The sequence below is a fragment of the Phaenicophaeus curvirostris genome, chromosome 2 (assembly GCF_032191515.1).
Source record: "Phaenicophaeus curvirostris isolate KB17595 chromosome 2, BPBGC_Pcur_1.0, whole genome shotgun sequence".
Classification (NCBI taxonomy): domain Eukaryota; kingdom Metazoa; phylum Chordata; class Aves; order Cuculiformes; family Cuculidae; genus Phaenicophaeus; species Phaenicophaeus curvirostris.
This window is the reverse complement of record NC_091393.1, coordinates 65,697,921-65,713,850: the sequence shown is the minus strand read 5'-3', so window position 1 is coordinate 65,713,850 and position 15,930 is coordinate 65,697,921. Positions and strand designations below refer to the sequence as shown.

The following is a 15,930-nucleotide window of genomic DNA, read 5'->3' as shown; positions in this document are numbered from 1 at the left end:
GAAAAGCAGGTGATATTTTAAAAGTTCCTCTGGAACAGAAGTTTCAGAAGAAAACTCTCCATGTAAACATCTCATATGTTAAAAATATATCTTTGTGTATCCAGAAACTTTTCTGCTCAGTGCTCAGCTTTAATATGCTATGCATTAAGAATGGATGCTACCTACTTGCACAGCATTCACGTGAAAATGCAAACAACACATTATGTGCAAAGTGGCACAAAAAAACTTCTTATTCTGCCCGAGTTTAAAAGTTGCCCCACCCATACTGAGTATTGAACAAGAAAAGACAGAAACAAGAAATTACGTTAAGCACTCCTTGCTTATGGATTTTTTTAGAGTTAATTATAGTAACTTCAAAATTAATTGTACATCATTGTTATAGGAAGACTAATTATTGTGTTTATTGTTTAGATGAATTCTGGTTCTCAGATGGGTCCTTATCTGATAAAGCCAAATTCAATGATCCTGGCCTGATGCCCCTGCCAGACACTGCCACAGGGCTAGACTGGTCCCACCTGGTAGATGCTGCACGAGCGTTTGAAGGTAACAGGAACATTTGAATCAATGTTGAGTCCACACACTTTTTAAAAAACACATGTTTTTAAAAATATGTATTGTACAGCCACATTTTGAGTTACAAAAATCCAGTGTTTGCCTCTGTAATCCTTTAGTTCTTTTTGCAGTATCGCTTCTCAATGCAAAGGATTGTCACTGAAAATTTGGGGTATCCATAATATTTTCAGAATCTATCTTAAATATAATTCATCCACTTAGGGGCCTAAGTTCTTTCTGGTATCAATTGGAAAAACCAGGTGTTTTGAAGGAGAGATTCAAAACATTTAAGTTTGATGTTTAAAGTGAAACTGGGAGTGACGCTTCCTTGAGTTTTTTGTGTTGCGTTTATAAACTTGTATGTGTAGTCCAAATGATGTTGCAGTCCTTCTGTTTTCATAATAGACCCTTGAAGAACAGCAAAAATGTACACTAAATTTTCAAGTAGCAAAACTTGAGGTGCAGGGTATAGATCAGATTTGCATTATTAATTTAAGACCAGACTAACTAAGAAACAACCCTCATTTGCTTTACTGAGCGCTAAACCGACACATAATGTATAAACACAGAAAAATGGATGTTGTCTTGAGTGCATATGTGAATATATACAGTAGAGTGTTTGCTGGTTTTTTTTCCTTTCTGAGGTGTGTTCTGGGTGGGGCACTATGCTATTCTAAAATTTCCAACATTTCTTAACTGATGTTTCTCTTGTTAGTGAATGTATGGCAAGTCAGAGGTATCTGTGTAAGGATAACTTTACTACAGTTGTCATTATATAAGCTACAGGGCTTAACTTTGAGGAGGACTGATTGTGAAATTAGCAGTGAGATTTCCTTCTGTGTTTTTAACTAAAAGCAGCCATGAGAATCAGTTTCCTGGTACCTGATTCGTTTCCTAAGTATGAATTTACTAAATTTCTATTGGATTAAGAGCTCTTCAGATCTGCTTACTATTCTAATTTAAATGGCATTGTTAAAAACCCAAACCAACAGTAATGATTAGCAATGTAAAGTACTGAATTGATTCTCAATATGATTAACTTGTATGTGGATTCATTATTATTCAATACTACTCAAATGTGCCTGATGTAGCTGACAGAAGCACTGTGATGCTGAGAATCTGACAACTGTTCCCATGCATTTCTATATTTGATTGCTCAGGGAACATCCTGCTACTTGTTACTGACATCTTAAACAGTAGAAAATAAATCGGATCAATACTAACTCTGTAACTTTGTACTTGAAGAATGTCTTTAACTCCAAATAAAATATTTTAGTATAGCTGACTAGAAGGTCATTCTGAACCAGTTATGCTTCTGTATTTTTAGCTTTTTTTGAAAACTTCAGTAGATTTTCATTATATTTGCTACTTAATATTGTCATGAAAAAGAATTTATTTTGGTAAATTATGTGAGTGTAGTTAACATTTGAATCTGAGGGAGAGGTAGAACAACATAGATATCCAGTGTGCTTTATCCCGGGGAGGAGGAGTATTCATATGTTGGGTTTTACTTGCAAAAATCTTAGCTGTGTCTGTAGGTAACGCTAAAGAACCTAATGGTCTGAAGTGCAAGACAGAAACTGGTTTAATATGTGTTTTTTTAATTGCTGTAAGAATTTGAGTAGTAAATAATAATCTGGTTTTACATGGAGGAATGTAATTCTTTTCTGTTTAGGACTCTGCAATAGACCCTTCTTTGTATAGGTTAGATGATTTATAAAATGTTTTGATTAAATTTGTAGTACTGCAATTCAAAATTTTTACAACTAATGGAATTTTTAAGACCTTGTTCTACTTTCTCTATCTTATGTCTTGCAATTTGAAAGTAATTTTAAAAAGAATGATTGATAGTCATGCCATAAAAAAATCACTAGGAGGGAATGTGTTGAATATGAGTTAGCAGATGCCATTTCCTTATGTATTTTAATGTTGACTTAGGAGGTGCTTCAACTATTTAAAAATAGCTTGGAACTACTGTTCTGCATGCTATCAGCGTGAAAAAGAGTGGATGATTCTAAAGTTTTCGCATTTCTCAATATAAAACTGCTTTGATCTTTTTATTAAACTAGATGGAAATGTGATCACATTTTATATAGGACTGTCTCAAAAAAAACAAAACAAAAAACACTCACCTCCCAGTCTTCAATGAGAAAGATCACAAAACAGATTTGTTTTTAATACTGATTTAAGAGTCAGTGTTAGAGTTCTCTAGTTTGGCTTTGCCAACCTGATTTTTTGAAGTTGTGTTCTTTTCTAGAATCGAGATATGAGACTTACTTTTGGGGTTTTTTTTGTTGTACAATATCTCTTCTTAATATTGGTTTATTAAAATTGTCAATCTGATTGCAAGGTCAGGGGTTTTCCCCTGTTATTTTTCTAGATTGTATGTTGACAACTTACAAATGTTGATCAATTAAACATCCATAATGTAGGCCTCACAGTCCTTCACCTGTCTATCTTAAAATGCAGTTATATCTCAGTGAGTGTTAAAATACACTTTTAAGATGCTTATAATGTTGGCATTAATTGGATTAAGAATTAAACATAGTAGCAAGATTTTTGCTAGCATCATCTGTGCTCAGTTTACTCACATAACGAGAACAGCCGTCTCATTTTTAGCTTCCCTCCTTCGCCCCAGATGAACAGTGGACTGGCTTGTTTGTTAATTAGTATTAGCTTTTATCTGACTGAAGCCTTGGCCTTACATAGAACAGCAGTTTTTAAACTATGGCCTACGATTGTGGAGTAAGTCACGATCTTTTTTTGTAATTAGAAGTATTATGATCATGCTTTTCACTTTGTGAGGATTTAATTTGCCCTGCTTTTCATTGGCCAGAACTTTAGTGGGAAGTTGAATACTTACTGAAAACTTTTCCTGAAAACTGTGTTATTTGTAAGACAGGTCTTCACAGGGCAATGGAGAGCTAGGCAGGGGTTAACTCCACAGACTCCAAAAGTTGCATCAGTAAGGGGTTTTGCTTGAGCTGTGTCTGTTCAGAGTCAATATCCAAAAGCTGGAGATAAATGCAACATTATTTTAAGTCTTTGTACTGCCTTTCTTTGCAGGACATGGGTTTTGACTCTCATATTTATCTGGAGATAATCTTTAGCATGCATGCACGCAGTCAGCATCAAAGGATATCCTTCCATTTGTCACATGTATTTAGGTTACTTCCTTTTCCCTTCTTTTGTTTTGGTGGGAGCTGCAGAGACACAGTGACCAGGGAGCAATTGATTCCTGAAGTACAGGTTATAGTATTTTTGTATCCGTCCCTGAAGCAAATAATAAAAGGATAGAACTGGATATGACTGTACAACAAAAGAGGTAGGGTTTTAGGGAGTGCAGTTAGGGCAAAAAAGGAGAAGTTAAAAGAAGCAAAAAGAAAACAAACAACATATTAAACTGAATAAAAATAGAGATACAGGGGTTTATAGTATAAATTGGAAAGCTGTATTAGAAAAAGGAGAGCAAAGAAGCCTTACAAAAGAATAAGGTAAAAGGAGAGAATGTATTTTTTAATTCTCTTTGTATTACCCTTCCAATAGATCTCCAAATTAGGGAAGAAGGACTGGCTTTCAATGTATATTTTTGATATCTTGGAGAGCAAGAGGAGAAGCCTTTCTAGATTTCCATATCTATTACAGTCTTTATAGAAGAGAATTGACACAAACATAAATATGGATTATTATTAATACGAATAGATCTTCTACTCTTTGTGGTACTTTAAACTGGGTTTATTGTGTTTAGTTTTTGGTAAATCATACTGTGGGAATTAACAACCAAAGAAAGTCCCTCTGTGCCTGTAGTTCATGAAAATAGGTGGTTTCAACTACTAATTTATTTCCAGGTTATTTTTATGAACATCTAGCTGTGCCAATCAGAATACAGTGTTTCTGAATGCCAGTTTATCTTTACAGAAACATCTGTGCTACTATAATTAATATTATTTTAATGCTTCCATTTTAAATCTTTGTAGCTTAATGCAAGTAATGCTACACACAACATAATGAGAAAGAAGTGAAGCATTCAGCATGAGAGATAATTATTTTAAACAAATTAGTATGTTAAACTGCTAGGAAAATTAAAAATAAAAATATTTAGTTAATATTTTGTCATTTCTGTTGCATGCATGTGTCTTTTTGCTTCACTGCTTATGTCAGTGTATGTTTGTGAGTTGATTTTGCTGTAACAATGAGAGTGTGACTTCACGCGCTATACTCATTTTAGCCTTTTCTGCACACAAGTACATCAAAGTTGTCTGGAGTTTTTTTCTGGCCTCTTTTAGTGAGCTGGAACAGTAGAAATCCAGATTCAAGTTCTTAGCATTTACAACTGTACAGTTCTATAAAGTGAAACGTGAATTTTGTCCTAAGTCAACTGCTGCTTAAAATTTTGATATAAACACTAATATATTTTTTTGAAAATAGTTTTCTGTGCATGAGTCCTCTGTGGCATTTGGCAAGAATGTCCAAGATAAAACCATGAGCTCTGATACTTAAATGTATTTTCTTCTGTTTAGTATGCACGTATCACTTGAATAGGAGGTGTCCCTGAAGTCTGGAGGAAGCAGAACTTGTCTACAGTATCGTAGTCAGAAACACACTTGATTTTTCTTTTGGAAATTAACTGTTAGTGAAGGTAGCTTTGATTTTCTTTTCATGAATGTACAGTCACGCCAGTTCTGTTAAGAACAAATAAACCAAAAATCACTTGGAAGATTTTGCTTATTGAAGCACAATTTCAACCTTCTTCACAATTCACATTTAAAAACACTTCTGATTTAAGTAGTAAACCAGTGAAACTAGCAGTACACGAGTACTTGCAGGGAGATCGGTGAGGTTTTATATAGTTACTGAAAATAAAAACGAGTCTTGAAAAGTATTCAAAAGCAAACCATTTTGCTAGTCCAGGATATTTTTGATGTACTAGTTATTACAAAGTCTTATTGTTCAGGGAATGATTATAACACTAACCTGGCTTTTGAAAATCAAGGAACTACTCTTTGAAGAGCAACATGGGAATTTACATAGTATGTTGTATGATTGGAGACTTCTGGTTATTAGTTGCCATGTAGTGACTTTCTTCCTCACCTGGTGAAATATGAGAATATGGTTTCATATTTTGTAAAGATACGAATATCAGAAAAAACATGTCTAAATTATACTAGGAAAATACAAAAGGTTTTACAATTAACTTCCTGCACTAAGTGTTAATATTATTTTTTCATTATGTAAAATTGAAATTCTTTAGGGATTATACAAGGAAGAAGTAGTTAATCCACTGCAAGCACCCATTTTTTTGTTGTTGTGTGTTGAAATAATATGAAAATATTTTAAAATATTGTGTTTTAAAATGCCGTCATGTGAATTCATTAACAGCTGTGAGTACCTGGTTTTGCACCTGCTTTTCCATCGAGAAAAAGAGAGAAAAAGATTTCAAGCTTTCAAATAATGCTAGGAAGATCAAACTGACAAAACGTTTTCTCAGCTGACAAAATAAACCTGACAATGGCCATTCTCTTTAATTAAGCTTACTCAGCAGTGGGAGAAAAATGCAGATTTTTTTATGTTACAGTGGAATTGCCTCTGAGGCACAATATCAGATATTGTTGGCCATAGAAAAAATAGCAACAGAATAACATTTGTTAGTGGCTTTGTTTTCTCTCTCAAGTGGTAATGAAAGTGTAAACAGTTTAAAGGTAAAATCAATAATTAGATATGTACGTCAAGCCGATTGTACGCAGTCTCGTTTCTGGCCTACATATGGCATTTAAACCAAACCTAGTTTTCCAGATCATCTGCACTAATTAAATATTTCAACTTAAGTTGAAAATTATTAATTAATTAAAGTTTTGAAAATTGTATGCTTACCTTATTGTCAGCACATATGAAAAAGTTACCCTTATATTTACTGGGATCTATCAGTAGTCAGAAATAAGGATAAAAACAGGGCAAATGAGCTGCGGTCTTTAAAATTGGACGAAAAATGGCATGCAACTTTTCCTATTATATTTTAAAATGAATTGTCAATTTTTGCTGTTAAGGAGATTTATTTTAAATTAATAGTTTTAAAGAGCTTTTTTGTGATTTCCTGGTTTTGTTTTGTAGAACTTTTAAACCAAAGTTTACTTCCTATTTAAAATTAGCTGGCCTTTATTCACAATCTGGGTGCTTAGAATTTGAGAGCTGTCTTTTTAGGTATCGTTCCAAGCTGTCATGCTGTGTCGCAGTGCTGGGTATCACTATTAGAGACACTGAGCATGACACCTCATGCTTTACTGCGATGTTGGTGTTGAGTAAAAATGGTATTGCAAGGCTGAGAGTGAGAGACAGCATGAGTTGGACAGGGAGTGTTCCACTGTGTGAGCTGTACATGAGGGCCACAACATCTCCACTGGAGATGGGACTGTCTTGTTTATAGGAACATTCTAAATCTTATTCCAGGTTTTGACTCAGATGAAGAATTTGGGCCGTTCTGTCATGACACGCCGTTTCTAGGTGATGGTCTGGGATTGATGACTTTTGCCTTTTGTAAACTTTCTTTGATATTTCCTATGTTTGCACGTTTGCATGATAATGCAAGCTTTGAGCTTGTGGGGTGGTAGAGCAAGGGGAGAAAGGGCAAGGCAGGCATGTTGTCACCAGAATTTATACAAGCATATGGACATGGATTTTATTTGACAGATATGAGTTAAATCAATCTCCACAGAATATGGAGTTGTTTGGTTTTTTAAAAAGAAGACAAATTACATGCTAATGGATGCATCATTTTCTTCTGTTCTGTGCAATGATGATCTGCATGGCATACTACTATTATGTGATGACTGATGTATTTTGGCAACCACACTGTATATCCATAGGTAATTATATCTGTGCTTGTTAGATTATGTTCTAGTGGAATCCATTGTAGGTAGCATGCCTTAGTAATATATATAACAAAATCTCAATTGATAAAGATAGTGTGAATTTATTGGTTTTCAAGTATGCAGATTACCATTAGCTTCTGCAAATACTTGAGACAGTTAAAACAGTACAAATTGAACAGTGCAGATTTCTGGGTAATCTGATGGCTTTAATTCCATGGAAAATGCAAACTTTTTCACTTAATCATTACTGTCACTCATTGTGACCCTGAATTTTCAAATTGTTTTCTGCGGATTTCATCAAGACTAATTTACTGTTAATATCAGCATTTGCTGATCCAAAAAATGTCTTACTCTGCTGATAGATACAAAACCTTGCTTTGAGGTTGCCTTTGGATGCAGATGTGGGGAAGCCAGCTAGTTGGAATTTATTTTACATCTGCTGATTATCTTCAAAGCTGTGCTGTAGAAACCTACATCAATTTCTCTAACCAGGATAATTGCTGTAATATAGCCTTTCATTTTGTATATATGTCCAGCTTTAAATATAAACTTGTTACTTTTTTTGCAGATCAGAGAGTAGCATCTTTTTGCACCTTAAATGATATTCAGCAAGCTGAAGGCTTGGAAGGAACACAAGAATTACCTCTGGATGAGAGTCCCACAGATGGAAAAGATTTCCTTGAAGCTGCTGGGTATGTCAGAATTAAAATGTATTTGTTAAAAAAATAGAAAAAACCCCAGTGTATTTGTTGTAATGAGCTCTGTGTCCACACCTTTCCCTAGCCTAGTGATCAGTAACGATTGCGAAAGACTGTTAAAGATGTTACACTTTTAGGATTGTCATATTTATCAGATTTGTGCATTTGCATGAAGCAGTTAATTCAGCTTTGTTTATGTAAAGATTCTCTTCAACTTCTCTCTTTTGGACAGAATTTTTCACATTATGGTTAATTTCATCTGTAACGTATATGAAAGTGTCTCATGTAGTGCCCGTGGTCACATTGGAAACAAACTATTCTCAGTATTTTCCTTCAGTCATGCATTTGATTAACCTATGACAATATTTTATGTTTTGATCTTTAAACAAAATGTTTGTCTCCGTAAAGCCATAGGTGTATCCTTTACTGGAAGTGACACAAGTGCAGAACAGACAAAGAACTTTTAACGGTTCTCTTCATTTACAGTAACTGCTGCTGCAGCTTTCTTCAGACTAGTACAGTCCTTATCAGAAAGCAGCTTTCTAAAAATGTGCTCAGCGCACCATTTGGCAGCAAGTTTGACTTGCACTGTGAAGGTACACGCAAATAATACTTACAGCATTCCTTCTTAAAAGGATCCTCTTTTCCTCATGATTTGCGCAAGAGGCAGTGTCATATTTCTGATATTGCAGCAATGGGTTTGTATTCCACTAGTAGTCTTTTGCTGATGCTCTTTTTGGCTGTGTTTTCCTAACTATGCCTAAACTGATTTGTTTCCTTTGTTATCACTGAAAGTGTTAGTCTGCAAAAGCTGTGGGAGAAAATGTTTTTAACTAACCCAGAGTGAGAGTCATGGTTTACTTTACAGGGAACATGCTCCAAGTACTCTGACTGGAAAAGTAAATCAGCTAGAAATCATCCTCCGGCAACTACAAACTGACCTGAGAAAGGTATGAGATCGTTAGTGATGTTATCGCTCTGTGGTTTTCATAGACGTGCTTTTATGCAGAGTTTGTCAAGGGCTTGAAAAATGTGCATCGATTAGACTAGATAAAGTAATGATGATTAATGAATGATAGACCCCATTGGTTGATCAGAACAGTGAAGTGCAGAAGGGCCTGTGGGAATAGTCATGTGAACAAGCTGTCCCAAGGCTAACTAGTTTATGGGTCTTTACTCCAAAATAACTCTCCTACATACAGTCATACCCGAAAAAGAATGAGGCACTTTATCTCCATTTATGCTACCTCGTATTTAATAAAGAATAGGGGTACGGACACAGGCACTGTATTGCTAAGTAGTTAACACTCCAGATTTGTCATCCTTGTTGCCTTGTGGTATCGTGATCATGTGACAATGACTTGATGTGTGTCACATTTGCTGTCTAATTTCTGAGCTGGAGACAATGCCAGAACTTGTAGAAACAAGGCTGCTTTTGATAAGAAAATAATCACGTAAGGAAAAATTTTGAAGTCAGATGTTTTTTTTCCTTAAGGTACGCTTGAAATCACATCCTTATTTTTTGGGCTCTCACTTATGATTTGTAATAGCTAAAAGCTTCCTGCCTTATTAGTGGTTTAATTTTTTTGTTAACAGAATAAAGTCCTAAAATTTTTATGTTTAAGTAGCATCTAGTTTTCAGCTTGGAATATTTTCACAGAATGAATGAGGTAGATGGAACAGATTTTAGGAATTAACTTAGTAGTTGTCAGAACGGATTAAGGATCTCAACAAAACATAGTTGTATGACTTGCACAAAAATATTAACAAAAAAAAAAAGCCGTCGTTGGGACTACTGACTTTATTCAACCTGTATCTTTGTTAACCAGGAAAAACAGGACAAGGCAGTTCTCCAAGCAGAGGTGCAGCATCTGAGACAAGATAACATGAGACTTCAGGAGGAGTCTCAAACAGCAGCTGCTCAACTAAGGAAGTTTACAGAATGGTTTTTCAATACAATAGACAAAAAATCCTAATGGCTGGGCCCCTCTAAAATACATAGTTGAACAATGTAACAACTGTATTTTCTTGAATTAGCGGGGTAATAATTTCACTGTGTTCACAATCCATTTTAGGTGTTTCTGCTACATTCTCTATCCAGCTTTATTCATTTGAAAAGGAGAGAGGACTGTGGTAATTCCTCTTCAAATTCACATGAAGAAAGCAGAGAATAGCAGATATTTGTTTGTGTGCAGATGAATGTAAAAAATCCTTAGTGTCATTTTAGACATTTTTAGAAGATGCTCTGGCTGGGGCTTGCCTGAAGAGGAATATTTGGGGGTTTATTTCCTGCATTTCAGGTGCACTGGTGAAGATGTTAAAGCAATTTACATTAGCTTGGGCTTCAGTATTGTAAGATAAAAAGAATAACCAGACATATACTTTAATGTTTAAAAGGTGCTCTATTTTTTTGTATGTACAGTAGTTTTATTTCCACAGTCCACATTGTCATAGCAATAAGAATGGAGGTATAGTGAATAGTAACAAAGCTGTGTTTATAAAATGTTAGCACTGATGTGTTTAACACTAGTTTGGATGCAGATACATTAGGGATTATTTATTTGCAGGAACAAATGGTGCCTGAATATAAACAGTGTTCTGATTTTCTAAAAATACACATGCCTTGTAAATGGCTCACTGGATTAGCCCACTCCAACTTCAGTTACTTTTGTATAGTTAATGTTCTGCTAAACAGTTACACTGCTTAACTATTGAAATCATGTACGGTGTGAGCCAGCCAATCAATTGTACAATGCCAAATTTGTTTATCTTTGTACAGAAGCTTTGTTCAAGTGTCTTGTATTTAACACCTTTATTTAAGCTTATTTAACCTTAAATTGTTGGTTTTATAAAGTTTGTTTTATCTGCACTATGGTGAGGTCAGTTGGTTGCAAGTTGTAATATTTTTAGCTTGCCAAGACTGTACTGAGGAGTTCTAGAAAATTCTAACAATTGGATGCTGCTAGTACACAATGGATTTGTTTGTATGCTTTAACATTTTTAACTGTTTAATTTGAAATGAACGTACATCCTGCTTTTTTAATAAATGTTAAAAATCTAAACCTGAAAAAATATTTTATCTTGTATTATCTGTAACCACCATGATCAGTAATAGCTCAAGTTTTCTGTTCAGCCCATTCTCTAGGTTCTCAATCCAGACACAGCCCAACACTCCCTCCAGCTCTCATGATCCCTTGTTGCCAATGAAGGATTGTCAACATTATCAAAGTTAATCTCTTTGGTGTATCCTGTCCTATCCTATAAATGAGGAGGTAGCTTCACAGATCAAGTAACAAAAGCTCTTTTGACTATTCGCAGACATTGATTAGTGACCTAGGAGAAAAAAACCTGCTTTACCCAAAAAGCATTCAAAAGGTGTCTGGTTTTCTCATATTACTTTACATTAGTTGTAGCATTAAATAGCTTGACATCTTGTGTCTGCAGTTGAGGATTTGATTGCAATGTTAGCATGTGTGAAATGTTTTGTGTACAGTACTGAGCTTAAAGTCTGCTCAAAAAATGTACAATTTTACAAAATTAAATGAAGCTAATGAGCACATTTGATGTTATCCTTGTGAGAGAAAAAAACAAATAATTCAAGATCATGGCTGTATCTCAGTTTCATTTCGGCAGCTGAATGCATTCAGACAAACCTACAGAAAATTGTTGAATACTTAAAATATATATTCACTATATATTTAATTGATGCAGGTGAAATTCTGTATCCATTGTTAGTGCATGCTGGCTAAGAAATGTTTCATAAATTAAACAAATGTCTACCTCTGCTATAACTGTTCTGAATGACTGCTCTTGGGAAAGGTTATACATGGACAGAGAATCAAGGTTTTGGTATTCTCTTATTCAAACAAAATAGAATTTTTTTTTATCTTTCATTAAAAACTGACTCTTACATACCAAACAATATCCATTGAGCTGTATTAACTTGGAGTAATTAAGCATGGCAGTCATGTGTTATACTAGATTCCAATTTAAATACCTTACATGAGTCATTAGCAAACCCATCTGGCTGGAGACCTTGCTAAATAATAGCATTGAACAACTTGCACAGTTTGTATGTGAACATGTTTCTGTGAGTGTTGGTTTGTCCACTTTGAAAAGGTGCACTAACTGAAATGAACTTGAGAATAAGGTTGTTTTGAACGGATGCTATTAGGTTTGATAAGAGTTTATAATCCAATATTAATTTTTAGGCGTTTATCTCTCACTTACTTAAAAAAGCATTATTATAACTACTAGCGCAAAAAGGATTCTGAAAATTTTTGTTCTTTTCATCAAAGTGAAAATACCTTGTTTCCACAAGTGACAGGAAAACTTTGCCTACTCTTTCTCTCTCTTACTCTCTTTTGCTGACTACTTCCTCACAAAAGTAGTTGTGTCAGAGGCACGTGGTTCTTCCTTAAGTAAAAATAATGTTTAAAATACTTGTGATGCAAAGTAACTTATTGTAGGGCAGTTACTTAGAAGAACAGTTATCAGTCTGGAAAAGTGAGTTGCTACGTGCATTATGTTGCAGTTGCAGCTTTTCTTGAGCTCTGTGCCAACTGGTTCTAATAAATGCAGTGAAACTCAGGAACTGGTGTTCACAGAATGGTAGGGTTGGAAAGGCACTCTGGAGAGGTTAAATGATTTGAAATCATCAGAACCATTAATTATTGCTAAAACAAGTTATTCTTCACCTCGTCTTCTCTCTTTTACAGCAAAGCCTAGAAGAAAAAGAATTACTTTCAATTCAAAAGCAAACAAAAGCTTGCTTCTTTGTTTCTGGGAACAGGTTATGCAAACTAAGAGGCAAAAGTATATTTTGCAATTCTGGAAATTAATATCTATATTCCTGGCAAATTTATTTCAGCCATTATCTCTATGCTCGTCATAATTTTCATTTGATTCCTCACACATCCTTTATTTTACTCCTTCACCATGTTCCCTTGCTTTTCTCTCAGGTCAAATCCACTGGCATGTGAGCCAGAAGGAAAACTTCTGCAATAGATCCCTGCTCTGATCAGCCAGGGAGATGTTTGTGTGGTTCAGACAAAGCCATAGAGAGGCAGGACCTAAACATTTTGCAGTTTTTGCTCCTATGTTGTTATCCACAATGCTTGCAGAACAGAAAGTACAATTTCACCCAGACTTGCAAATACAAATCTTTGCTCTATTACAGACTTTGAAGTCATTCACTGTCTTACCACAGTACTAGGTTTCTGAATTAGTTTTTGAGTCATGGGTAACACAACCAGGCAAGAATGTGGATTTCCAAAATAAATGTATTGAGCAGATTTCCAAAACCAGAGAAGAAATTAAAAAAAAAAATATATTAATTAGGGATAGAGAGGGCATTTTCTTAGGTTTTATTTTGACTCTCCTTTTAGACAACCAACCAAAATTGCTCGCTGTTGCACCAACTTAGGAGGACATAGTAGGACCAGAGAATGGAATGAACAGGCCAAATTGCTTATGGCCTTCCATTTTAAAAATCACTTGAAGGTTTTATGTATATCAGTGTTGAATCTTACTGATTCTATGGACTTATCTAGGGAAATTATTTTATGTCCTTTGTTCCATTCTTCTAATGTGAGCTTTTTTTCCTCTGCTAACCCTTAATATTTAGAGGTTTCTATGCCATAGCAAAGTAATAGTTATATTTAGCTTATCCTCATTGGCACAAATTGGGGCTGATGGATGAAAAATACAGATGTGAGAGTTTTTCAGAAAGGCTAAAAGTCTTTTTAATGTTTTCCTGTGTTCCTGCTGTGTGATAGCAAATCACTAAATCTCAAAGGCTGAAAAACAGTAGATGCGCATTTTCTCAGCAATGACATTAACAAAAAATAGAAATTGTTGAATATGCTGTTGATACTAATTCAGGTGTCCTTGTGTCTAGATATTAGCTGGAGGTGTTTAAAATAAATCTGAGGAGAGATGACAGAAAGTAAGGAGACAGACATGTGCCATGTCAGAAAGTGGGATATGTGAAGTGCACCAGTAGTAATCATGACCAGAATGAGTTGTGCTTTTATTTATGACAAATTACTGTATGCCCAAAGATGACAACTTTAATAAAATATTTTTTTTTCATGAAACTCTTTTATATTCTGTAAATCTACTGTTTGGGACCCAGAAAGCAATTGTGAGAATACCTCAGGAAAAACTTTAGTCATAAGTTAGCCCTGACCAGAAATCTGGTAAAAGGTCTGTAGTATAGTTACAACTTCATGTCTGAGCGGTGGGGCTTGGTTATCCTGAACCCAGGTTTGAAGTGTTAGAAGCTCACTCCTTTTCATCTTTTGATTCCAGTTTCAAAACTGATGGAAGTATATGACAGCTGGAGTTACTAACAATGTTAGTAATAGAGTAAATGTATACATGACCCTGTGTTTGTCTGTTAGTAAATACTAGTCTAGCCATCTGAGGTTCTTGTTACCACTGTAGTCTCACTTTCAGCTCAGGCATAACTTTGATAGGTAATATTTTCTGAAGAATATTTTGTGGAAAGCTGAGATATCTACATTCTCATCCATGCTGTGTTTCTCCTTCTACACAGACATTTTATTCATGATGATGGATGTTCCTTTCACAAACCCAAGAAAGACTGTTTCTTTTCAATAAGAAATGTTTCACTTGTGTATAAGAACATTGCTTGAGGAAGTATATTCTAGTAGTAGTGGAACTTTAAGCTTTTCAGGCTTCAGGCTGACTGTCTTCTGCAACACAGCTCCCAGGTTCTTGGACTTCCCTTCCTTTACTAAGAGCTGAGTTTCTCAGTAGAGGTTTCAGCATAAATAAGCACAAAACAAAAAGCTCCTTCAAACTTGCAATGTTTTCATTTTTGTAGGAAAAACAAGGGATCTTAATCTAAGCACTAATTAACATAAAAATTCATTGAGCATACTTGCAGTCTGCATATAGGCCAGAGGCAACCTTACTTCCAGTGAAGGAAAAGCTGTTCCATCAATTCCAGTCCATGTTGGCTTGGACAATGAGGAATGAGAGATCTGCTGTTCATTCCTGTGTATTTTAATGTCACATAGCTAACAAAAACTGTATATTGTGTAGCCGGAAAAGCTCCAAAATGGTACCATGGAATAGGACTGTGCTTTGTGGGCTGGGTGGCTGATTTCTTTGAAAATATCAGTAAATGTATTCAGTTCCTCCATTGTACATCAGGTTTAATATGACTGGAATTACTGAAGAGGGTAAAACTGGGAAAAATAATCAGTCTCTTTGTGTGGAACGGTGAATTACATCCAGACCATGTTTAAAAATGAGGTCAAGTGATTAGAGCAAAAACAGGATATGAAAATAAAATTGAAGTCTGTCTTTATTAACCATGACCTCAGTAGTCCACAGTTTTTTTGGCTCATTGATTTCTAATGTTAATGTGGTTTAAACCTCTTACTAAGCTCTGAAGAATGTTCTTTCAACAGAACCATATCTATTAAATGAGTCATTTGCTCTTTAAAACTAGATAACTTCACAGCACAGCATGCAGTAAGCCTCCTAACGTCTCACCAATTGTCCAGCAAGATTGTTGATATTTATACAGAAAAACTAAATTTAAAGGGATGCTAACAGGGATGCTATCATCATCTGCAAATAGCCTTATTAAGGTTCATGCATAAAATCCTCTTCAATTCTTGAAATCTGAATTTTTACTGAGACAGAGGGGGGAGGGTACCTTCCTTCTCAGTCGGTCCTAATTTGTTATTGCAGAGCAACCTAGAGTTGTTCAGCTGCTGATTTTTGATTATTTTTTTCTTTTTTTATAAACCAAACATGAAATAGACTGTAAGTGAAAT

At 35.0% G+C, this 15,930-nt stretch overlaps 1 protein-coding gene across 5 annotated transcripts in view; it reads left to right on the top strand.

Annotated features, from left to right (window-relative positions):
- The window catches only part of SIPA1L2 (signal induced proliferation associated 1 like 2), an 84,455-nt gene extending 73,267 nt beyond the window's left edge, over positions 1-11,188 (top strand). For 2 of the 5 annotated variants that reach the window (XM_069852283.1, XM_069852281.1), the window contains 5 exons: positions 412-543; positions 6,997-7,050; positions 7,987-8,110; positions 8,985-9,066; positions 9,946-11,188. In XM_069852283.1, the coding sequence (XP_069708384.1) occupies positions 412-543; positions 6,997-7,050; positions 7,987-8,110; positions 8,985-9,066; positions 9,946-10,092 (539 nt within the window). In that variant the 3' untranslated portion in view covers positions 10,093-11,188. The remainder of the gene's footprint in view (positions 1-411; positions 544-6,996; positions 7,051-7,986; positions 8,111-8,984; positions 9,067-9,945) is intronic. The other 3 variants (XM_069852284.1, XM_069852282.1, XM_069852285.1) reach the window with 2 other exon arrangements.
- Positions 11,189-15,930: the final 4,742 nt, after the last annotated feature.